Here is a 24744-nt window from a genome sequence, read left to right on the forward strand (position 1 = left end):
TATATTATAAATCCACAAAAGTGAAGGCGGCAAGGATACAAATATACCTCCGATGATGCTGTAGGTTTATGAGCAGCAGCCCTGAGATTGGGCAGTGGGAGCACCAGGTTTAACACTCCCGTCGTTTCCGGACGCAGCTTGAGGACTCGAGTCGCCTTGAGAATCGATGAGACGGGCCTTGATATCCCTACGGTGTAACATTAGGACCTAGTGTGAATGTCGAAGTGTCAGTGCTTACCTGGCCAAAGTGAAGAACGCCTCTTCCACTCCCTCGTTTATCTTGGCAGAAGTCTCCATGAACTTGATACCCAGCTCGCTTGCCAGCTCTCGCCCTTGCTCTTCGGTCACGGCTCGCTTGTCTGTCCAGTCTGACTTATTCCCAATCAGAATCTTGTTGACGCCCTCAGAAGCGTGTTGTTCAATATTGGCATGCCAGGTGCGGATATCTGCACATGTGTCAGTACAGCGTGGAGTGTCAGAAGGGCTGTATCTACGCACTATTGAATGAACGCTCATCTGTAACGTCATATACGAGTAGAATACCCATGGCACCCCTGTAATATGCCGTGGTGATCGTTCTGAATCGTTCCTGACCAGCGGTGTCCCACTGCGAGGATACAAGCAAGAAGCGACGCCATACGGAGTCAGTGATTGGTATTGGAAGAATGGTAGACTCCGCACGATTTGTAGCTTAATCCTCTTTCCGTCGAGCTCTATCGTACGAATCTTGAAGTCGATACCAATTGTTGTGATAAAGGAAGGCGTCCATGCATCATCGCAGAACCGTAAAAGGAGGCAAGACTTCCCAACACCTAAAAATCACAGTTATCGCAACCCGTTCAAGAGTCTAAGAACCACGGTCGTGCCAGAATCGCCAATCAACAACAACTAAGAGAATACAAGTTAAGCGTTGCTGCGCAAAGAAGTCATGAAGGATATAGACAGACCTTGATGAGGAAATCATAGTGTGGAGGAGGCATTGTGGATGCGCAAGGTGTTCGGGAAAAGATAAGCTGGTCGACGAGAATTCCTTGCAAAAGCTGTAGGCCTTTGCACGACGAGGTGAAGGATGGAAGAAGGTGACCGACGAAGTGCAACAGTATTGACAGTGAAATGCCTGGCGGCGCGGAACACGTGGGTCATAGCCCTAGTCCATGGACCGGCGCCGCCCTGACCGTACATCTCAAACCTTGGTTACGAACACGCTGCATTCTCAGATTAAAATACACCATACAAACGGACTGCGTAAAAGCATGATCATGGAACAAAGCTTGAAGACCAATTACCACCCCACCATTTCTTCACTCGTTCACCTCCCCATTCTTCGTACTCTTCTCTCGTCACCGCAAAGTTGCTGTTTTTGAAATCGTCCGTTTTGCCAAAATCAGCCATGCCTCGCCATGCATCTAATCCTGGATCTCCTGCTTGTTTAATATTGATGGTCATTTCGGGTGCCATGATAGGTCGCAGAGTTGCGTGTAACCTTGGCACCAGCCCTGGTAACCGAGAGGGATTCCCAGTAATAAATACGTTCTAGGAACCGAGTGCATACGTCAGGCAAGAACGAAATATCTCACAAACGGGTTCTACGCACATTCACTAGACGTGCCTTCTCAGCCTCAGAGAATGGAGCGAGAACATTCTGCACCACTTCACCGAGGCCAGCAGAGTCCACACCTGCCATTCCGGGAGAAAACCATGCTTCGCAGACACGCCATCTCTCGGTGTTAAGATGTATTCGAGTATTACCTATTGAAGATCAGTCTGAGCTAGTGGTGGACATGGATAGATCGGTCCATACCTTCGATGTCGCCCTCTTCATAAACGGGGCGAAATGCCAACAGGAGGGCTGAACGCTGGGACGCCAAGGAGGCGTGGGTGTGTTCGTTTGTGAAATTAGGATCGTGTTCAAGGAGCTTAGCCTCGACGGCATGTAGTTGGTTCATGTCTTCTTCCTCATCAGATGACGCAGCTGCGGCATTCTGATACAGATTAATTTATTGAAATAGCAGTTGTGCAAATAGAAGGTTCTTACTATTTTGCGGTAGATGGCCCAGTCGGCATCATCAGCGCCGAACATATCCTCTGGTGAAATCGTCTCTCATTCAGCAAAGTCATTGCCGAACGGGCGGACTGAACTCACCCCCTCCAGCCTTTCGCTTCTTCTTAGGCACACGATCATCAGCAGCAAGGTTTGCTATACTCTTCATCCTCGCCTGCGCCGCAGCACTCTTTCTATCACTAAGAGCCGCTCGCCTCCGTGCGCGGTCCTTGATCCGCGTCATCAAAGTCTGCAGAATAACTGTCAACGGGGGAGATAACAACACATGCCTTGAACCAACCTCATGTTCGTGTCTCTTTTGTCTCGCCCATGCTGACGGATCATTCAACCTCTCTTCCTCGTCCTTCCTGCCTTCTCTTTCTTTCTCCTCTCTTTCTCTCTCTTTCTCTTTCCTAGCTCGTGCACGCGCTTCGAAGCCAGCCTTCAGGAGCTTTTGCTTCTTCTTCTCCTTGATCTGTTCTTCGTCTAACTAAACACATACCGTCAGACGACCGAGGACCACTGAAGCAGAAGCAGGGAACATACCTCAGCATCAGGAACATCAACAAGAGGGAACGATGGCTCTTCCTAGGGATCCATATGAATAGCAACAGTAAATGCATGCCTTCATGGACATACCGCTGGGTCATCTCCTTCAACGTCTTTCTTCCTCGCTTTTCTGAGATCGGTCTCGAGTTTCTTTATAGTCTCGTCTAGACTAGCCTCATCCTCGAAGCCCTCTCCCTGGAGCTTGTTCTGGAGCTACAGTTTAGTCGAAGCCCTTGTAGTATCAAAGATACGCACCATCCACTCTCGTTTGTTCCTTTCTGTTCGGCTATCTTTGAGATTGGTAAGATACTGCAAGTCAGATTCTTTTTGTACCAGCTAAAGATGTTCATCGTAAGCTGACCCCAAAAGAAGGCAAGCGTCTCAATTACCTTTTCCATTCGCTTCGTTGCAGCCATTTCCTGCAGTTTCCTTCCTAGTTCCTTCCTTTTCTCAGCGATACGTACAAGCTCCTCTTCTGTCTTCTCTTCGGTTACTGGTTGTACAAAAGGGAATTGGATGATCTGCCCAGCGGAACGCATGTTCAGGGGATCCTTGAGTTTGCGCAACAGCGCTGTATAATCGGTTGCGAACTCGCAGAAGTTTTGCAGCATCCACTGGGGATTATTCACCATCAAGATCCTGTGTGGAGGGGGATGGGACGTACATTGGACTGAAGCGTAGTTACTCGAGTGGGAAAGTTGGGATACTTTAATTGTATAAGTTTGAGGAGGTACTCCGATGCTTGAGACGCTCCCCAAGGAATGCTTCGCTCAAAAGGATGAGAACAGTTAATGGGTGTAGTAAGGGGTAGCTCACCGCTTGGCATGGCTCATGATACCCTTGCCGTCGAGAATTGGGATGACAGAGGTTGAAGCGGTGTTGAAGGAGATTGTAAGCCCATCAGAGGTAGTCGAAGGCAGATTGTTATGGTAGAAGGACATGACCGCGTCCACACAGTAGGTCAGCGAGGGCACAGAGTATTGTTCGAACATTAGTTCGGACGTCACTAGAGTCGCATCGTGTCAACGCGTGCGTTTGTCGTTTATAGGTTAACCACGTACAGCCCCTGGAGTGTAGTGGCGAACATAGTCTCTCGGTCATCAATACTGGATGGTCTACGGTCGGCGTGTCTATCCCGAGCTGGATGAACGCGTAATCCAAAGAATTTTCCTAGATCTCGAGTTTCAGCAGAGTAAGCATCCACAGCCATATGCCAGTTAGTGGGAGCTGGCCCCAGAGACACACCAAGGCATCAAAGTTCAGCAAAACATCTCCTTCCCATGGCATCTTAGCCTGACTCCGTGCGCCGCTTTCCGCATCTATCCCCTCTCCGAACAAGAGCAGTGGCTTGTTGGATTTGCGTTCCTTGTACTTAGCGACTACGTTGAGGCCTGTTCGCGGAGTGGACGACGTCGCAAAGCCATACCGCAAGTACGTTGACCCATTGTCAATGATCAACGGTGTCTGTTGGTCGCGATGTTCGTCGTAGGAGTAAGGAAACGAAACTGAAGGGGGCACTGGGGTTGGGAGGCGTATTATTCTCTGTAGCGAGTCCTCTGAAGCCAGTGTGACAGGGTCGTCGACATCCATCATGGCCTCGAGATAATGAATACCAACCGACATCCTTCCTTCGATGGCCTGTAGGCTGTGACACCGTCACTGTGACAGCAATCCAACTTTAGCAGGAGACCTTCCTTATTCGTTTCCCTCCAAGTGAGTGCGATACTTACACGGGTTCAGAGAATACATGTCATGCAATAAATCGAACAGAGTGTGATGTATATTGATACATTGTATGATAGGGCACGTGCAAAGCGATATTGCTTCAGCCAGCCTTGGCCACGAGCTCCTTGACAATTTCTACTGCACGCGCAAATTTGGCCTTCTCCTCATCACTAGGCTGAACCTCACTTGAGCCTCCTCCACAGCCTTGAGGCCCACCATTGCACCACATCAGATCCTCACTGCCCCAAGCAATGCTAGTATCCAGCCCGTAGATATCTTCGCTGCCAGGAGGCTGTTCAGTGGGGATAGATTTGAGGATCCCATGAAGCTCTCCAACCAGCGCATCAACGGAGTCATCGTGTGCGAGATTCTTTGGGAGAGCATCCTCAAGATGGGGGGTGCCGTCAGGGCGCACCGCAGAGGTGATTTGTAGCGATGTCTGGTTGCTATTGGCTCTCGTGACAGTGTGAACGGCATTCGGGGTCGGGGGAGCGAATCCGCCTTGAATACCTATGATGAGAAGGTTGGGAGATGAGGCCTCCTCTAATTAAGCAAGGAAGCGAACCATGCTGGAGCCTCAATGAGAATTCTGACGGTGCCATTGTGATAGTCGATTTAGAAGAGTCAGTGGCTGCATTGATCAGATAAGAATAAGAACAGAAGTTACATAAGCGTGTGCCTGAGCGATCAAACACTACTTACCTTAAATGGTACCATTTTGCTTCAAAGCCACATCGTTCGAAAAGGGTGAGGAGAAGCGTATAATTATCTCCTGTAGTATACTAGCTGTATACTACACTCTAAGAGCGCGTAACTCTTATTTGAAAACAACTCTAGTACGCCTCCCTCAGCAGAAAAGGTCGTTTAGCTTGTATCTCGGGGTTGAAGTATGGAAACCAATATAACCGCGGGCAAAGTTTCCATATGCCTCCAGAGACGCTGGGTGTAGAGCTAATATGCCCAGCACCCGATGATGGCATGCTGACGCGTCCGCCACTAGGCGGAGAAGGATGTCATGTTTGGAAGCTTCCTCGCAGGTCGCTAGAATGGACACTCGGTTCGACGTTTCTCCGGCAAATTCTTCCCCGTAGAATGATAGGACATCACTGGAGGCCAATAATGAGTGGATTGGAAGGTATGTCGGGAACTTTTACTGACTTTCCGTTGTTAATATATGTCATCATGTCCGGGAGGGCTTGTACGAACGAGTTCAATGGGAGCTCGGGTGGGAATGTGAACAACGCGTAGCATTCAGAGGCACCCGACATGACACGGGAGAATGTGGAAAATGAGCCCGCGGAGGGGGATATCTAGCCAATTTCTGTTAGCCGTATGATATCATGGGATTCTCAGTGGAATAAATCACCGTCATTGATGGCACCTCGTGCTCCAAGGACAACGCAGTGACAAAGTTCAACGACGATGAAACCATGATGTTGGCCGAGACACTACCAAAGTGGTGTGGCAATTCGCGCAAAATCTGAGCGAATGCGTCGAGACTGGCGTGTCCTTGGAGTTCCTTCCGAATGAATCTCAAATTGAAGCTGGCGACTAGTTCTATGGCCTCCGGAAACGAGTCGTCGAGGAAAATCAAGAAGGCGGTGTACAATGCTATGAGTATCCTAGTGGCTTGGTTATCCAAGTGGGCGAAAGCGGTCATAGCCATCACCACGCCCCCAGGGATACAGTGCTGCATGCCGAATTCACCGTCCATGACACAACCCCGCCTGATAGCATCTTGGATGCATAACGCATGGAGGTCATAAGAGTAGGGTACGGTGAAGTACTGCGTGCCACACTCCGTGAGGAACTTGTGGACAATTTCTTTGACTGCGACATCCTGAGTTTGTAGCTCCTGGAGCACATGTAGAACGCTCGATGAGGGTCATAAAGGGTGAGTGATGCAATGGGCTTACTGGTTTTATCGGTAGTCCTCCTAGTGGGTCGGGCGATGTATTGAGGAGTACCTTCATTATCGAGGTTTGGGTCAGATTCGGAGGCAATGAGAGCAATGCTCCGAATGACTGCCAGCCTTTTATCCAATTGACTGTGTATGGAACCTAGACCATTTTCGCTGGGAACTTAGGCTCCGGTATGAGACCTTCTTTACATTCAAAGTTTGTTCGAGGTACGTGAAGCACGATTAAAATTAGAAGGAGATTCATTTTGTTATCCCTTTGATTTGATTAGATGAGGTGGTGAGTGGAGATGCCTTTCCGTGGCTCGGTGTAGCGTATATTCTGTGATAGATGCGTACCGGTAGGCGTTTGCTGTGAGTGGATGGCAAAAATCGTGTCGATACATATCAGGTTTTTGCTATGTCCTGGAGCAGCCAAACGATGGGTAGTACCGTGTTGTTCTCGTCTCAGGTACGCCAGATGGATGACGGGAGTTGCTGTACAGGCAACGTGTAGCGACTATGTTTGGGTTCATCCGACAGTCTTCTACTGTGGCAGTGTTTCACTGCTCCTACAAATTCCGTCATCCATACAATCTGTCATGATGCCAAGATCTATCGATGTATTCACTACTCATAACAATTCAGAATCACTTCAAAGTACGTACTACTAAGTTCCTTCTCCAGCTACTGTCGTAGTAGTCCGTGGCATACTATGGTCCCCAATTCTGCAATTGATTACAGATACAGCGGTATGTATCCATTCCAAAGGATATCCCACACCGATGGGGGGGCACCGTGGCGTCTTCACAGGTGTCGCACCTCGCCGATCAGTGTGGAGGATCAGGCATGTGCGTTCTTTACAGCAAGTTCCATATAACGACAGGCATACCCGTGTTTCCATTTTTCCATTGTTTATCGTCCGCCATTTACCGGTGTTTACGCCGGCATCTGAATATTGGCGAGGCTGAGTGACGATGGCTAGTCGCATAGAGGACGGCAAGTGGCGGCGGCAGCCCGGCAGCCCTAAATGGTTGACCCAGTACCGTTATGGAACTTGCTGTATCTCGAGCAGGCATAGATAACAGTGTTTCGTAAGTAGGATATCTCCAGAGATATCATCGATGACATACGACTCACTGAAGTTGCATAACTGGCCATCCCTTCGGCGGCCCTAATGGCATCATCGGGGTGGATTACAACAACCTATGATTCATCAGCCAGGACACGATGAGTGTACTTATGGTGAAGCTGCCCCGTCACGTCGATATATGCGCGCCAGTCCGAGGTCGTCGACATGAATCAAACTGCAGAACTTGCGTATATTCACGCATTATGTATCGGCCCCTCGGGTCTTAAGTGTATGTCGGACAATGGATCGATGAGAGTTCTAATCTAGACGCGTGTATTTTTAACGTTGAGCGCATCGTATTTCGTGACTGACTGGAGACGAATGGATACGAAGCAAGGGCAACCGAGTTCAGTCTTTCAAACCGAAGCTGAAGTGATAACGGAGTTCATCGGTACTCACAAAAATAAGTCGTGTGTCACTTCCACGCGTTTATTCAATATTCAACTCCGACTATTTATCTTCTACTAAGACCACATTCTTCCCAGTCATGATGGTCCAACCTCCTTACTGTGACCCTACGGATGTGGACAACTGAGACCCCTCTCAGTGACTCGCTTAGTGACTCAGAGTGTATGGGCGTACAGGGACGCAGCAAGCAATTCTATCACTCTGAACTGGGAGACTGAACTAGGAAGGAAGTAGCGAACGAAACCAAACAGGACGAAACACAGTCGGTCGACCACCCCCGCCGACGATGCTGACATACCACTCACAACTCAGTCTCATTGGACGAGGCAGCATTCCCCGACCACCCCGGTGGCAAACAATGGGTCGTTATCTAAGGGCGGGTCCTTGGTATGCACTCCTTTGTTCTTCCCCACCATCCTCGTAAGTAATCATCGCGCGCCTTGGCGTCATATCACCCGCTCACTCTCTCCTTCAATAGGGCGGCCGACAAGAAGGAGGATCAAAAGGCGCAGTTTACAGCGCGTTATGGGAGGCAGTGCAAGACCGTGGCCTTGTCTCCACGCGCTGTAGCCACAACAAACTAGGATCGTCCCAGGCCTCTGGCAAACCTCGCCTTGGATGATCGTGCCCACTGGTTGCATTCCGCCAGCTCCCGCGTGTAATCGCCAACGGGTGTAGGACCTGGTTTCCTACGCTCCTGCAGCAGGTGAAGGCGGCTGGCGCATCTTCTCAGTCGGGCGCGGTGTCGACCAGGGCGAAACGCTAAGCGCTAAGTAGTGGGACCTAGTTGAGTGCGCTGCGTCGCTGGCCACGCTCCGTCGGCCACTGAGTAGAAGGGAAACCTCGCAGTTGGTCACGCGGTGCCATAAGTCTTGACACACGCGCGTACTACGTACTGATCTCTGAATTTCTCGTAGATTGGCAACAGCGGCTCTTAAGACGTGGGTGACTGTCTCGGCGGCGGCCCCGCTGGTGAGTACATATCCTCCTTTGACGAGTAGAGACTTGCTAATACTGACTTTGTCCACATGTCGGCGGTGTCCCCAAGGATGTGAGGGCGAAGAACACTGACGCGGCTACGCCTCCGATGGTGGATCGCGAGACCGCTCGTGTGTGACGAGCTAGCAAGTGTCTCATCCATGGTATACTATGTAGTTAGTAATCCAAGAACACCGTGTACCTAGAAACCACAAAGCATATAGTACTCCCCATATCTTGCAGCGCTCGCGGTCCCGAGCTCAGATCCTCATCGACTGCCTGTCTAGTTCTTTTATAACTGGCACCATTGACTCCGACGAGTGCCTGGGGGTTTCTGGCGGTAAAGTTTATTTATATTAACGACGTCACCCGCACAAGCGCCAGCCCCTATCCCTATATGAATTAGCCAGCCGCTCACCCAGTGCATCACCACGCCTCCGTCCGCACCCACAACCATCCACACATCACAAATTCACAACAAGCATGCCATCCTCGCAATCAATGATGCCAGCCTACCCACCTGCTGCACATGCATCAATGAAAGACACCGACTCTGCCAGAGTAGTTGCTGCGCAGCCTGGTGCCGGTCCTACCATGAAAGCGGCCCAGCCTGAAGATGGCCAGTCAGAGGGGGCGAAGAGACTCCGAGGGGGTTGCATTCCGTGCCCAGTGAGTAGAATCTAGCGTCGATGACAGATAGCGATGGAGTACTTACAAGGTGCGGAAATAGGGAGGAGGAGTGTGCTACATCATCCCTATACCATGCTGCTTCTAGAGCGTGTCGCTGCATGCATCATATCACCGAATGGTCGCCTGCTAATGGACACACAAGACTCCTGCGTGGCATGTATGTTATAGACGGACTTTTGATGCTGTATTTTTGTATCCTTTCTTTATCTCGATGTAATGTGTATGCTCTTCCTGGACGCCCCGATTACTTTACCACGAGTCAACTCTGTATTCCCTATTTCTTGTCGATGCCAGATTTCTGAAGGACTCTGCTTTGCGCACAAGTCAACGAAGCCTTGTAGCTCGCTTCAGTTGACTTTGGGACTGGGGTAAGACAAACATAGGGGTGGTCCAGAACTTAGGGGTCCATTGATGGTGATCAGTACGCTCCAGAGCTCTTTTCTACACTGAGCATGAAGAAGTCTGACTCGCAAATAGGTTACTGTGACAGGTTACGCGCCAATTGGTAAGGAAGATCAATAGCGATCTTTGCGTACAGGCTGTGATGGCCCAGGATGATGTACGTAGTAGCAGGCGATGAGGCAATGAGCGTAGGATTACATTTACAATGGAAAATTAAACATAACCGAGTCCGTAGGCCAATCGTATTGCTGTCCATGCATCATTGAGCACGCTCAAACCGCTGGAGATTTGTTTCGGGATGCATACATGAGTCCCAGATGCAACACTGTGTACTATTTGTGAGACCACTCCTGAAAAGTCACATCAACCACTAGTTTACTGGCTTCTAACGGCGGACCAAATACCTCCTTCAACTCAGAACTATCGTATGGGGGTGGTTGAATAGAATAGAATAGGAAGTTAAATGTGACATTTGTACGGTCTAGCGCATGAAAACGCCGGAGAGCTCGGTGCAATAATTCGTAGTGCGCACGAGTAGGGTAATTGAAGGTATGTGGGAACGCTAGAAGGTTGAAGACCTGAATATGCGAACTATGAAGGCCACGGGGGAACGGCAGACAGTTGAGACAACTCTCAATCCATGAGAAGATGGGGAGGTATCGTGACTCTTCGTGGTACGACAGGCGAAACACGATCGTCAAGCAGGAGGGGCGGATGGACTCGCCGAGGCGAGGACAATCAGAAAAATCCCTGACTGAAAGGAACGAAGGTCAGGAGCCGGGTAGAATCTCATTCCACGTCCAACAAACAAGAGAACAGGCCTTCAGAGTAGACAAGACGCCCTTTTGGTATTCCGTCTTGTTGTTGTCGCCGTCGATGAGGGATGCGATGATCTGGTCGGCGATTTCGACAGGAATTAGGCGTGTATTGATTGGGCCCCGAGAATAGTAACGCTCGAGGTCGGGGTCTCCGTTCCCAATCAGCATGAACTGCGTGCTGAACTAGTAGCGGTGTGGAGAACTGTAACGTCGTTCCTGACGAAGAACATCAAGCTAGCCTTTTAATGTGACACAGGTTAAACTTGGAAAGCGTATGGGAACGTTGCCTTACGGAGTCAACCAACACGATATCAGTTTACTTGGGCTTGAGGGCCGATGCTAGGAGCACGGCATGTACGAGACCGTTGAAGACTGGTGCATACTCAACACTTGGGCCACATTTATCTGGGTCATGTTCAGAATCCCCAATTGCAACTATCTGCTTCATACCTTGTTTTGTTGCATCTTGCACTGCATAAGGGATGTTGGCAACTATTGTAGGCCATTCCCACACTAATTACTCTCTCTCAAGCTGTTCTAAGTGCTGCTTTGCAGGTTGGGCCTCATCGCCCAACCTACGGTTGGCCTCATTTGGCCCCTGGTTAGTTTTGGGTGCCCTCTTTATGCCCTATCAGGGGGTATCAAGGGGGCTCACATGACCACTTACTTGCAGCGAAGTCTGGCGCTCACTCCAGCCAATCAGAAGAGAAAGAGCTTTTTTTGGAGCAAATAAAGACAAACATCCAGACAGCCAATAGCGGGCTGAGAAATCCTGGCCGAACCAATGAGATCGCTGTTCCTAGCTCCTTGTTGGACCCTGTCCCAAAGTTTCAGAGCACTTCATACTAACGAGCCTCCATTCCATTACGGTCTCGTAACAAAGGCGGCGACCTTCTTGCAGTTTACCACCAGGAACGCCAAGTCACGCCTGGCGCAACTGATTACAAAAGATTGAACGAGTACCAACTACCTACAATTTGTAGCCTCAAAGAAAGTACAATATAATGTCTGTATCTGGGATGACGCATCATAAAAGAGGAACCGCAGATTTGATGGATATGATGAGATATGAGGCCTTTAGGATACGGTGGACGACCGTGAGTGGTACGACGGAGGGACGCTGCTGAGGACGGAATGAGTGTCGTCGTCGGCATGGCGAGATTGCGGCGAAGGGGTTCGAAGCGACGTTAGGCTGCTCGATGCCTTTGAATATGGAGTTACAGTCCTTGATGTTGATAGATGCCGGAAGATGGCAGGAAGCAGGGGCTTGTGCTGCGTGCGACGGAGGCAAAACCAAAACGAGAGAACAATAATCCCGACTCCCGCCAGACTACTCATCACAGCAGCTAAGATGATGTGCGTTTTCTGTTTCCGCCGCTAACAAGGTGTAAGATTTTCGTGACGAAGAAGATAGAATAGGGATTTATACCTGTTCTTGGTAGAAATTATCGAAGCTATTGGACGCTAGGGAAGGAGTGGAAGTTTCTTCGGTCCTACGAGTGCTGGTTTGATTGATGATTTATGCGTCTTGAACGTACTTACGTGTAGGTGATGGAATCCAACGCTAGCACTGATACGTTGTGGGTTTGTTTCCCGTCCTCTGCTCCGTTCTGTATGCGGAGCGTATGGGATCCCTTCGGAAGCGATTCATACGTCAAAACAGTAGCGAGTGATATATTACCGGATGTCGGTGATTGACGAGCGAATCGACCAGTGACGGCCCCGTCCAACATGAAGAGCATGTCTGAATTGGCACTAGGAAGGAGCAATTGTCAATACGCGCACTGTGACAAGGTGTCGTACTCACTCAATGCCCAACATGTCGTGCGGAATTAATACACAGGTGACGTACACAGCCGTTCCTGCGCAAAAAATTAGCAGCGGGACGAGGGCAAACATGGATCCAATGCTTACCGTAGAAGCGAAACATCACCGATGGGGGTTGGTCATCTAATCGAGAGTTTTGTACATAGATAGACGATGACCAGGTCCCTTGGATTGGTTGCTTAGAATTGGCGACGATAGAGTTGTAAGAGCTTGGGACGCACCATTCCTTGTTCGAGAAAGTGGGTCAGTGCACTGATCTGTGCCATTGCAAGGCGCAACCTGTTGATGAGACCATGGGCCAAGGTACGATATCACGGCGGAGTCGAGGCTCTCATCCTGGGAATCGTCGTGAGTCACGTTGATAATGGCGGCAGCGGCGACGACATCCAGGAGAGAAAGACATAGGATGAGGCAGTGAAGGATGACCATTGCTTAATGGGGGGTCAAGGGGGACCACGGACGGCGGGACTTTAAGATATAAAACCAGTGTGGCAACGAACAATGTCTTCCTGGTTCTCGGTATCGTCGGCGGATCAATCAAGTAGTGATACTCGATGGTCGCTGGAGTTCGAGCTCATCACAGGCAGTGTAAAGTTGTTCGGATATGTAACCGTGCTCCATGTAATGCATTAAGCAGAATCATCGATGGAAAGGAGGTTGCCTAGTGATATTCAACAACTGCAGGCTGCCGATGCCAGTCCCTGACTTCAAGAATCTCCAGCCTAGGGCTGGGGCTGGCCGGACCCGCCAGTAGGATAAGAAGCGAACTTAAGCACAGAAAGGCATGCCGCTGTCTCAAATGAGGGGGGTGTTGTTCGGATTGATTACTATGAGAGGGGGTGATGTCAGGAGCGCCAAAGAGACACACCAATATCAAAATACCGAAGCGCGTAGGGCGAGAGCGTTTGTTCGAGTCCACGGCTTCGTAATGGATGTTGAAATTGCAGGACTGCCGGGGTTGTAATTTCCTATGGTGTTCGAGGGTGAGAAATATCGGATGGGATCGCGAATTTCGTCAGTAGAAACATGTTAATAATATCATCCTTCCTGTGTGCACACGTCCTGTCCAACATTCAGTGATGGCCAGTGCAGGAGAAACGAGGGACGTACTGCATCAGGATCAATCGGCAAGTCGAACACCGAGGACGATAAAGGCCGGCAGACATAATGGCAATGTAAAACGGCCGCGACTGAACAGAGGCAGGAGAAAGCCAAGAGTCAAACAATTTGTATCGCAAAGGGGATGTTTGTATAAGGACAGTAAGTAGTAAGTACAATCGCTTCGGAAGAGGATTTAATAGAAAAGGTGTTGCCAAGGTAAACCGATAAGTCAAGAATATCCAAAGTTGATAAATACGTGGGTGCTGAGAGCAATAATCGGCTGAATAATTTTAGCGGGCACCGCCTTGAATGATCAGTTGATGACCAGTGTGCATTGCGTGTGGAATGATTGAATGGTTGAGCGTCGTAGGGAAAGGTGGCAGCAAAGTGAGACAATGCAAGTGCAAAATCCTTTGTAGCACGAGCCGCTTGTATCTTGTTAACGATGCAGGTTGGTTGTTTTGGGTGTCCATCCTCCTCCTCGTCTTGCAATTAATTGATTTATCTCTCCCCGGGGATGTTTCTTGATAAAGCTAGCGCGAAAGCGAATAATGATGTTGCAGTGTTGTTGGTATACAGGTGTTAAGCGTTAATACGTCCCGACGCAAATTGGATTGTTGAATAATTGAGTCTAGCATCTCCTCCGCGATCCTCTGACTGTTCTTGAATTCTCGAAGCGCTCTTTGACCTTAGCGTACCCGGCGCGGTCGACGCGGTGGATGTAGTACACGCCGCCGCTAGGGCCCCACGAGACGCTGCCGGAGTGGTACGGCCGTTCAGTCACTTCGAAGATACCTGTCATGTCGTCGACCTGGACAAATGAATATAAGCACAGGTGCGTGGCTGAGACGCCGAGAGAACAACGCACGTTACGCTCGGTGACTCGGGCATTGACGGGGGAGAACGGCTTCAGCGAAACCACGATAGCGCCATCTTTGAGATCGAGGAACATCGGGCGCAGTTTCTCGTTCACTGGTCCATTCTAATCAGTCTCATCCAAAGGAAACCAAAACAACGCGACGGCTTACAGGCTTCATCAAACACCTTATTATCAACCAATACGACGTCGGCCTTCGGTAAATATTCCACGAGTTTCTTGCTCTTTAGCATATCTTCTTTCTCCAGTTCGACATCGCCAGCCCGCAAGCCCCACATCCTGCACCGGATCTTAAACTGCTCCCACTGTCTCTCCGCGATCTTCGCAGGTGCGGGCATTAATTCCACGCCGAAGCTCTTGCATCCTGCCTGCAAGCTTGCTTGGACCACGACGTTGCCGACTCCGCTGCCCATGTCGACGAAGATCGAGTCCTCCGTCAGACCGGTAGACTGAACGATGTCGTAAATGAGCGAAGGCATCAATTCGCCGTACACGGTGCTGGAGAAGGCTTCATAGTTCTTCAGGCTCTGCACGTGCGGGCCCACGCTGCGCTGGTAGTTCTCTTCAATGAGGCGCATGAGGACCTTCTTGGGCAGTTTGGTCCATCCGTGTGCGTTCGCCATCATGGCATTCTGAGGAGCGGCAGGGAGGGGATCCGAAGGGGGCTCAGGGTATTTGAGTTTGCGCAGGAGGTCATTGATGGAAGAGAGGGTTTGAAGGAAAAGGGGTCCGTCTCGAAGGTGGATGGCGCGGTGCAGAGTGCGCAGGAGGTTGGTGCGCTTTGGGGGTGGGGTACTGGCATAGGTATCTGATTCTGACGGCAGTGGGAGTGATGGGTTGCTCGGGGGCGAAGAAGCTGGTGAAGAGGGCGGAGATGTTGATTCGATGAGGACGTCATTAGGTATTGTACCGAAAAGCGTCTGCTGAGCTGGAGTGAGGTAGCCTGCTGTACGGTTAGATAAGCTCATATCGTATCTGTAATGGATAACGCACATTCAATTATCGTAGTAAGCGTTCGTTCAAGACATAATATAGGATTATAATGATCCTTGTCTTTAGGCTGAAGCAGGATGTATCTGGCAGGCGATGAGGGTCGCGTGACGAACGGTAGATATGAAGCAAACCTTTCTACTGCGCCACTATTAGGGTATTCTAGCTCTGCGTATGGGTAATCTGTGGGATGGGGCTCAAAGGAACGGTCGTTGGAGTCTTGTGGGTTCCGGAAGTCTACATCCGGGATAAGAAAATTGCAGCGGCGAGAACGGTGGATGCAGCTCACAAGAAACATATGTCCGCATCAAGCGCTTTACAACAGCTTCTGAGCTCCAGAAAGTCGGGCCTGGTGTCCCCTCCTCCGCGGTGACCCACTGTCTCGCTGAGGCAAGCTCCTCGTCGTGGGGGAAAGTGGACGTCGAACGCGAGCGGCTGCTCCTGTAGATCGGCTCCGGGGACGGTGGCAGGGTGTTCTGCCGACTTGAAGCGCGTGAAGAGGCTTTCGAGGACGACGAGGCGCGTTTTCGGGGCTGTTCTTCGGTCTTTAGGCGTTTGACACCGAGACTGGAGGGCCCGTCTAGCGTCTTGGCGGCCGAGGGGGCTTTGCGCTTCTTCATGTTGCTCGAGAGGATCGGGGTGGGTATTTCGGCGACACGAGCGGGAGGTTGGGTGGCAAGTATTGGCGTCCGTGTGGCGAGCCTTCGACGCGTGGTGACAACGACGGAGGGCGTGACGGGCTTTGAAGATTTGGCCTTTGAGGATGAGAAAAAGGCCAGGTCAGAGCCAGACGGCCTGGCGGAGGAGGAAATCATGGCTTTGGTGGAGAAAGAGAACAAGGAGCTTGTTACACTCACTGCTCTGGCAGTGTCAAAAGCGGCGGTGACCAATTTAATCACACACACGTGATTCAGGGGAGCCCCCACTGGGTATTGAGTACTCTGTCACTATTCTGTGCAGACTTGTACAAGCTCGACATGCGTGCACTTGATATATCTTTCACCCCATGCTCAGTTACTTCCCACCATATGCTCCATAAGACCCGCTAGCCCAGCAATCCTTTTATATCACCAAAATCCTCCTCAGATACTGTCATCCCACGGTGATGGAAATCCTCGTATGCAAGTCGATCATAGATAGGTCCAAGGGCATAAAATGAGCAAGCAAGGTCTACTTCCTGACAATCAAGCTGAATCTCCATGAGTAATCTTTACTGCATCCAGGCTATAAGCGGAGAACCTAGTGGAGGCATGGGAGACTATCGGGGGTTCTGGGAGAAGCACGGTAGCAGTCCCTGAAGTCACTCAAACTAACCAATGCTAATTTCGTCAGAGCTACTCGTTGAATACAGCGGATATGCCGTTTTCGCAAAAGTCAATGACCCTCTCGCGGTGGCGAGTCCCCAGGACATCAACACTCCGCTGCAGCCACCTCCAGAAAATATAGAGTCTGCCTGCTAGTTCTCTGGGCACAAGGGAAATCATGGATGTGGTTAACTACTACGTCGTCATGATCAATTCACTACTTCGTCCTTCGTCCTGTTTGGGTTCATCCTCCGCCACTTCCTTCTCAGTTCGATTCAGGCTCCGTGCGCCCCTATCACTGTGGACTTGCGCGAGTTACACACCACACATGGGCACTGCGCCCATAGCGCTGGCGACTGGGAAGAACGTACTAGAGCATAATCGGTCCGAGTCGAATCGCCGCGTCGAAGATCGTGATTTATTTCTTATAGTAGATTCACTAGAGTACAAGTTGCTTGATCGCTTCGAATACTGGGCGATAGTGCTTGTTCTGGGTGTCGTAATACTGAGTGAGCGAAGGTGGTAAGGGCGCGTTTGCCTCTCGACGGATGCAAAACCAGAACGGGAGCGAAATAATCCCCATTCCCGCGAGACCGCTCGTCACAGCCGCTTCTGAAATGCGCGTGAAAAGTTGAAGCTGAAAGTCGCGATTTAGGACGGGCGACACCCCTAATGCTTTCAGCGCGGCGTCCAATGTCTCTCTGGCCCCAGAACAAGTACGTATATATCCTCATATGACAAGCACAGGATTCTTACACCAGCTTTTAGCAGGCAAGAGGCGCTTCTTGAGCGTACATGTGGATGATGGAATCTAACGTCTGTGCTGATACCTTGGGAGTATTATTCCCATCATCGACCCCGTTTTGTAGGACCACGTTGAAGATGACGCACGACGACTCTGTCCAGGATGAAGAGTATGTCAGACACTGAGCTCTAAGAAAGCAAGAGCAAGACTCTATGATCGTGTAGTGAAAGCACACCACTGGGGGGAATTGCAGGAATAAACTTAAACAATAAGAAGGCATGTGTACCGATCAGTTCCATTGATATTCCCTGGATCTGGCATGAAGCAGTGACACTCTTCGATGGTCGTTGGAGTTGAGAGTTCATCACGAAGAGTGTGGGGTTGTTCGAACTATTCACTCGAGAATCAGAGAGGTTACTATCGCTGTCTATCAGCAATTGAGTGGTTGCCGACTTGTACCAGCTCTGGACGACGGCTCTTGTTGATGAATTTAATGAATCTCCTATAAGTATTACCTAAGCGCCGACAATGAAGAAGGGCACGTGGGCGTAAGCGGTCCCTTGGCCAAAATCTGTTTCTGGTTTTCGACTCGAACACTTCCCTCCAAGCTCACCAGGCTTTCGCCGTCGTTGGAGGCCCTGCAAGGCTTTCTGGCCCGTTTTCGCTTCTTGAAGCTCTCCTGGCCACCAAACTCACGGTCGAGCTTTCTGGACCGTTACCATCACGTCCCACTGCCCAAATCAAAATCTTCCGACACCTCATTCGCAGCCCACCGTCGACATTTTTGCCAGCATGGCTCGACCACACGATCACTTGCCCCGGCTGAATATACCTGCGCCCTTGAACCTCCAACAGCCTTTTGCGTTTGATAGGATGCAGCCAAACGCCATGTATTCACCGGCTCTCCCCACGTCCATTCAGGCCGGGTTTCACCCACCGTTTCCCATGAATAATAGTATGCAAACACCTATGCAAGCATTCTTCAATCCACAACCTCCGAACGCACCTGGACGTCCTACACATAGACAAGGACAAGCAAGTGTCGCCCAGCTTGCTGCAGCTGGTATTCACCCACCAGGTGGATTCGCGATGACACCTCTTGGAGGCCATTTCCCTCGTCATTCAATGGCCATGGGTCCCGGTCAGCTCTTTCCCGGTCACCCAGGACAGCCTTTCCAAGGCAAACATCGCAAGCAGATGAGCGTCGGTGGACCTCCCAAGGCAACGCTGGGAGGGCCTGGGCGGAATCATAGTCCGTTGCCTGTGCCCGTAGCTGCTGCCGCCGCGGCCACTCCCCAGCCAAAGGCGAAGAAGGTAGTCTTGAATCTTCCCAAAGAGACTGTTACGGGAGAGAACGGCGAAGTACAAGAACGCCCAACATGGGCACGTTATCCTATACCCATGTCTGAAGTAGACATACCTGACGACGTCCTCCCTGTTGAGATGGTCAGCGCAGAAATATATCCCCCAGATTTTCAAAGGGATCATCTTCCAGATACAATAGAAGTCTTCCTTCCTGGCAAGGTACGTTGTAAATACGTCCTCTTATTTCTTGCTCTCACCGTCCGTCCATTAGCGTGCTTGGGATGAACTCAAACAGAAGGCGATAGAGGAGAAATTAGAGAGATTGGGTGTTGAAAGGGGTTCTGGTAGCAACGTTCCTCATATATTCGCGCCCCACGCACGAGCTGCCTCGGTCAGTCTTCTTAAGTTTTCTGGTTTCGTCCGTACGCTTAACCCGTGGTCGGCTCGAACACATGCAGATATCATCTCCCGCAGATCCTGCTCTACTAATGTTCAAGCTAAATAAGCTTCACCAGCAGCAATCGACCTCCGCTACTAATTCCCTCTCGTCTTCTCCGCAGCCACCCCCGTTCGGCCTTTCGCCCTCTCCCCATCAAGCTGCCCCTCGGTTTGTCTCTAATAGACATGGTCACAGCCTTTCGCTTGCCCAGCCACCTTCGCAACAATGGCCGATGTTCGCCGACAACTCAAATCCCTTTGGACCAACTGCGTTGCTTGGATCTGATCACACACCTTACTCTCAGCCTTCGCCGGGGATACCGGGTTTAGATATTTCAGGCGACTCATTCGACCTCCATGCACCGCAAGGCCGTGTACCGATCACACCAGCGTCGTTGGTGCCCCCGTTATCAGCCGTTCAGCCGCCTAGTAGGCCAGATTTCATCCGTGGCTTCGGTTTGGATATTCCCGAAGAGGAGGAAGAACCAGAGGAGGAACCTGATCGTGTAGTTGAAGAAGTCCACGAGGCTGAGCATAACCTTGAGGCGGATCAGGATGATCATTATAAGGACGATGATACAGAGTCACTCGAGGACATGAGCTTCGTGACCAACGACGCTGACATCAGCCATAACGGCGACGACAATATGCCAACTGAGGACAATACGGATGAAATGGGGATATTCAGACAAAGGGATGGAGTATCAACAGTGGCACAAAGCCGGCTTCACTCCAGACACGTGTCTAGGTTATCTGGTGCACTCACTCTGGTCTCTGTTGGTGGGTTGGCTGAAGACGAGGAGCTGGAGCGCGCACAGATTGAGAGCGCCAGGCGACCACTTGATCAAGATTTAGACATGGACGAAGATGCTGCCATTGAAGAATGGACGGGATCGGAGGATCTGCAGATGGACAACGAGAGTTCGGATGATGATGAGGTGCGTGTGTATTCCCCTTTGCCGTCATGATACCCAGGCTGATTGCCTTACAGAGTATCGGTGAATGGTCCAATCCTTCTGATGAAGAGCGCGCGCGTCAGCGACGGCTTGAGCGTCGTACACGCAAGCGCTCCCTACACCACGAGATTCAAACACCGAGACGCTTGCCGAACTTCCCCCGGCCACCCGAGAATACCATTGCCCTCGCATTCCGCAGAGATTCGGACGACATCATCTCTAATCCCAGCGAAGAGGAGCGTATCCGTGAGCAGGCAACTGAATTCCTTCGCGTCGATGGGACGGAATATTACCAATATCAGCCTCAACCTTCCGGTTCTGGATCTCGTTCACCGCGTCCTCTTCCTCCCCTTCCTCATTCTCGTGCTACATCAGTGGCTCAGCTCTCCACTCATGACCCAGCGTATGCTCATTCTCGTGGAGGGTCGGAACAATCAACATACCCCCCTGCACAATCCCATCAATCCCAACCCTCGTACTCCTCTCGCCGCGATTCGCTCAATCCTTTTGCGAAGCCCTTCGTCTTCGGCGCACCCCGAGGGTCTGGTTCCTGGACACCGCAGTCTGTCGACAGTTCATCTGTGCCACCCCAGCAGTCTACGTCTACTGTATTTGGTCATACGCGGATTCCCTCGTTTGGAAAGCCACTGAACGTGGCTGCTCCCGAGTTCAAGCCTGGTTCGTTCAGCTTTCGACTGCCTCCTGGCCTGGTCAAGATACCACTCCCAGCTCCTGAACAACCGAGACCTTTACCTGAAATCCCTGCCAACACCATCTCTGGGGCCAGTAGGCAAGGTAGAGAGAAGCGACAACGCGTCGACGAAGCGGCATCACCCATTGAGGAAGGAGATAGCATGCAATCGTTCAAGTTCCCCCCTTCGGAGGGTACTAGCAGTATGCGCCGCGCGTCTACCCCGAAAGACGAGAAGCAATCAACGATGCTCAACCCGAGTGCTGAACCCTTTACATTTGGTGGTATACCATTCATTCCCCAACAAGCGCAGCCTCAGGAAGAACCATTGGCGACCATTGAGAGCGAGAGCAATGTCGACGAATCTCTCCATGACGATAGCACGGCAAGGGCAGCCAACGGTGCGCCGGAAGTTGAGGATTATGTGCTCCCCTCTGCATCGAAGCCGAAACGCGCGCCCATACCGTTGGACTTCAAGCATCCTGTTTCCAGCAACACGGTCCCTGCTGGTCTCTTCAAGGCTCTCAACACCGAAGAGCGCACCCGACGCACAGTTCGATCACGCCTTGGCTCCCGGGAAATTGATTTGGCGCGCAGACCTTCCCTCGATGACATGCAGATGCCTACTATTTCACGGAAAATCTCCCGAAGTCTTCTTGTCAATGGCCCTGGCGGTGTGGATGATCGATCGTCAGTGGATGCAGAAGACCTTGAAGATGATGTCTTCGGTTCAAACATCGCTCAGCATAAACGTCGTCGGTCATCTTTGCCGCTCCCTTTGAACAGCGCAGGGTCAATGACATCTGGCGGAATATCAATACCTGCTATGGATGGATCTGGACGTCTCGAAATCCACGAATTGGAACACCGGCTTGAGATGTTGCTCGACGACAAGTTTGCCAGCCTGACCAATGAACTGGCAAACAAATTGACGGATGATCGCGGCCGCCCACTCGATTCATCGGCTGGCGAGCAAATTTCGGAGGCAATTGCTTTACTCCGAGCTCAACTGAAGGAAACTGCTATTCGTGGAATGGATGACAGCCGCTTGGACGCCAGGGGAGAATTAGACTTCGATTTGATCAGAAATACCATTCAACAGGCCCAGAACGAGTCGCTCTCGTTGATTCAGAGGGAGCTTCGCTCTATTGCGAGCAACACGTCTTCTGGAATGGCATCGCAAGAGATATTCCCTCTTATCGAGTCGTTCAGCATGCGTACAGTAAACGCTGTCGTCGAAGCTATCTCAGAGCTTTCTGCAAGGCTTGAGACAGTCGAACGTGGAGCACCCGCGAGGGAGCATGATTCCCTTGTCGACAAGATCATGACGGGACTCATTCCATTGCTATCGTCCCTGCGCACAGACCCAGTGGACTACGAGCTCCTCACTCACCAACTCAGTCAAGCTGTGAAGCCGCACATCTCGCAACTCATCGATCTTGCTTCCGACAAACGTGAAACTGCAGGACTGATTGTGGACCGGATTGTCCCCCTTCTCCCTGGTAGCCAAGCCATCGACACCGACGCTATCACACTCCAATTAACAACCGAGATCCGCCGTGCCATTGCCCCTATCGACGCTTTCGAAATTAAAGAACAAGTAGCGGATCTGGTGGTTGAACGACTGGACTCTCGCCTCGCCGTTCGGGACAAGGCTCTGAGCATCGACGCATTTGGTGCAAAGGTGACGGAAAGCGTCTCAGGTTTACTCGAACCATTGAACGACTTAGCCACGAAATTGGCTAAGCTCGACGATGAACAAAACTCAATGACCAATGGGCAGACCGAGCTGACCGCCTGGAGCAAGACGATTACCGAACGATTGACTTCTCTGGCTAATCAACTGAGGGCGACGGTTGAGGTATTCAATGGAGTAGAAAAGGCTCGCGCCGAGCTCATTGACACGGACAATAACCACGTTAATGAAGCCATGAAGATCATCAAGTCATCCCTCGATGCCGTCCAAACTGACATGGGTATGAGCGAGGCGAGAGATCGCTTGTCGCTGGCATCACTTAATGAGACCAAGGATATCACGGAAGCTCTTTCTACTTTCATCCGTGTCGGCCACGAAGACCTAATGAAGCATCTCACTCGCGTCGAAGAGAAAGTTGAGCGTGGTGATGATGTCGACGAATTAAAGCAGGAGAATACGGAGCTTCAGATACAGCTTGCTAAGGCTCGCAGCTCGCATGGCCAAGTACGAGTGGAGAAAGACCTGCTCAGCGAGAAACTCAAACAGCAGGAGGTCGAATACCAGCGCCTGCAGGCGAAGCTTGCGGAAGTTGAAGAGAAGGCTGCTGCTGCAACCGCCGAAGTGTCTCCAGTGCAAGCGAGGAATAAAGAGCTCGAAGAAGCCTTAGAGCAAGCCTTGTCTCGCTTACAGGCATCCGACGTCGCCTCGCAAGCGTACCAACAACACATCGCCCAACTGGAGAAAGATAACAAGGACTTAGAATCAGAGAAACAATCACTGAAGACAAAGGTAATGCTCGCTGTAATATGGGTGGATACAGTTTGCTCATGAACCATTAGAGCGAATCCTTGGACGTTCAACTTACACTCTCCAAACGCGATAAAGATGCTGTCGAGCACTCCTTACTTATCATCCAGCAGCAGAACGACTACTTGACCTCTCAGCAAGACCACTGGGACGCGCTGAAAGCTACTTCCGCGCAACTCGACGTACTCACCAAGCTCGTTAGTCAAGGCGACCAAGAAGAACTCAAAGAGTTGCGACAAGTTCGCGAACGTAGCAAGATTCTGGAATCTGAACACGGCTCGCTTCTCAAGCGCTTCAGGGATCAAGAGAGTAAAGCGATAAACACGGAGAAAGCTAACAACCAGCTCCGCCAAAGCCTTGCACAGAATCAGCAACGAGCTCTTGAATGGGAAAGGCGCGCCAAAGAATACGAAGGGCAACTAGAACTGACTCGCACCCAATTGGACCAGTCTGAGCAAACCCATTCGCAACTTGAGGCTGACTACTCACTTGCGAAACTTCAACTTGACGAGCGTGAGGCTGACGATCGTCTAGCTAAGGTACGTCGCCAAGTCTATATATGTCTCTCCAAATCTTATCAATATGCAGGATCGGGAGAACAAGCTGAACGAGCACATCGCTGCTCTTGAGTCTAAGGTAGCTAGGCTTCAGGGTGAACTCGACAAAGCGAAACGATTAGCAATCCCGCCATCAACTCCACTGCGCAAACTGACGAACGGCACTCACGTGCCGCCTCGCCCTGATTCCCGCTCCAGTACCGTGTATGGGGAGAACCGGGCTGTCACACCCAACCTACGAAGTGCCTCCCAAGCCCGAAGCAACGACAGCGATACGCCTCCTAACCAAAAAAGTGTCTGGGATTCGATGCACGCTCCCGCGACATATAACGGCTACAACAGCAGCGTCTACTCACCCGTCCCCAGCCGCTATCCTGCTATCGGAAATGGGGTTCCAAGAAGCCGACCAAACCAAACCAGCCAGCTGTCCCGGGCGTCGATGGCTTCGCCGACGCCCAGTATCGTTTCGCAAGCCCCCACGCTGGGTGAAGACGGATGGTACAGTTAATCAAATTAATCAAAAGGCGCCCGCCCTTGACACGCTCCTTCTGCCTCGTAATACATACTCATCTATATGCACCATCAGTTCCTTACGGTATATATCTCTAGTTGTTGCATCCTACGCTACCACATGCATGCTTATTTACTCCACTCGTCCGCCTTCCAATTTGTTCGTTTATATACACACATTGCTGTCTTTTCGTACACATATACCCCGTCCATCCGCACCTTCAAACTCGCACGTCGCGTGCCATCGCTGTCTTACCATCTGTACACGCATATTTCTGTCCACCATTATTCATTACTCAG

General features: G+C 50.9%; 7 protein-coding genes across 7 annotated transcripts; 1 reads left to right on the plus strand and 6 right to left on the minus strand.

Annotated features, from left to right (window-relative positions):
• Positions 1–66: 66 nt before the first annotated feature.
• SEC4 (GTP-binding protein) lies at positions 67–980 on the minus strand (the record flags this gene model as incomplete). The annotated part of the gene is made up of 6 exons (XM_036773713.1): positions 67–187; positions 239–446; positions 499–607; positions 682–801; positions 856–888; positions 948–980. The coding sequence occupies 6 exons, from the start codon at positions 978–980 to the stop codon at positions 67–69; spliced, it is 624 nt and encodes a 207-aa protein (XP_036635186.1).
• Positions 981–1257: 277 nt separating this feature from the next.
• Positions 1258–4213, minus strand: ARP5 (Nuclear actin-protein involved in chromatin remodeling; the record flags this gene model as incomplete). The annotated part of the gene is made up of 14 exons (XM_036773714.1): positions 1258–1533; positions 1595–1749; positions 1802–1982; positions 2036–2085; positions 2144–2291; positions 2343–2531; positions 2588–2629; positions 2681–2797; positions 2846–2926; positions 2980–3204; positions 3255–3354; positions 3407–3596; positions 3652–3760; positions 3836–4213. The coding sequence occupies 14 exons, from the start codon at positions 4211–4213 to the stop codon at positions 1258–1260; spliced, it is 2241 nt and encodes a 746-aa protein (XP_036635187.1).
• A 202-nt stretch (positions 4214–4415) lies between these two features.
• Positions 4416–4917, minus strand: PC9H_004127 (uncharacterized protein; the record flags this gene model as incomplete). Its single annotated transcript, XM_036773715.1, has 2 exons — positions 4416–4825; positions 4881–4917. The coding sequence occupies 2 exons, from the start codon at positions 4915–4917 to the stop codon at positions 4416–4418; spliced, it is 447 nt and encodes a 148-aa protein (XP_036635188.1).
• A 245-nt stretch (positions 4918–5162) lies between these two features.
• Positions 5163–6288, minus strand: PC9H_004128 (uncharacterized protein; the record flags this gene model as incomplete). Its single annotated transcript, XM_036773716.1, has 4 exons — positions 5163–5421; positions 5474–5625; positions 5682–6170; positions 6232–6288. The coding sequence occupies 4 exons, from the start codon at positions 6286–6288 to the stop codon at positions 5163–5165; spliced, it is 957 nt and encodes a 318-aa protein (XP_036635189.1).
• A 5429-nt stretch (positions 6289–11717) lies between these two features.
• Positions 11718–12896, minus strand: PC9H_004129 (uncharacterized protein; the record flags this gene model as incomplete). Its single annotated transcript, XM_036773717.1, has 6 exons — positions 11718–12017; positions 12070–12133; positions 12183–12395; positions 12448–12502; positions 12555–12632; positions 12689–12896. 6 exons carry the CDS (start codon positions 12894–12896, stop codon positions 11718–11720), a joined length of 918 nt encoding a protein of 305 aa, XP_036635190.1.
• Positions 12897–14199: 1303 nt separating this feature from the next.
• DOT1 (Nucleosomal histone H3-Lys79 methylase) lies at positions 14200–16250 on the minus strand (the record flags this gene model as incomplete). The annotated part of the gene is made up of 6 exons (XM_036773718.1): positions 14200–14379; positions 14437–14540; positions 14597–15388; positions 15439–15521; positions 15570–15672; positions 15725–16250. The coding sequence occupies 6 exons, from the start codon at positions 16248–16250 to the stop codon at positions 14200–14202; spliced, it is 1788 nt and encodes a 595-aa protein (XP_036635191.1).
• A 2026-nt stretch (positions 16251–18276) lies between these two features.
• On the plus strand, positions 18277–24442 carry PC9H_004131 (uncharacterized protein; the record flags this gene model as incomplete). The annotated part of the gene is made up of 6 exons (XM_036773719.1): positions 18277–19008; positions 19061–19180; positions 19248–20165; positions 20219–23359; positions 23410–23916; positions 23966–24442. 6 exons carry the CDS (start codon positions 18277–18279, stop codon positions 24440–24442), a joined length of 5895 nt encoding a protein of 1964 aa, XP_036635192.1.
• Positions 24443–24744: the final 302 nt, after the last annotated feature.

Source organism: Pleurotus ostreatus (genome assembly GCF_014466165.1).
Source record: "Pleurotus ostreatus strain PC9 chromosome Unknown scaffold_2, whole genome shotgun sequence".
Classification (NCBI taxonomy): Eukaryota; Fungi; Basidiomycota; class Agaricomycetes; order Agaricales; family Pleurotaceae; genus Pleurotus; species Pleurotus ostreatus.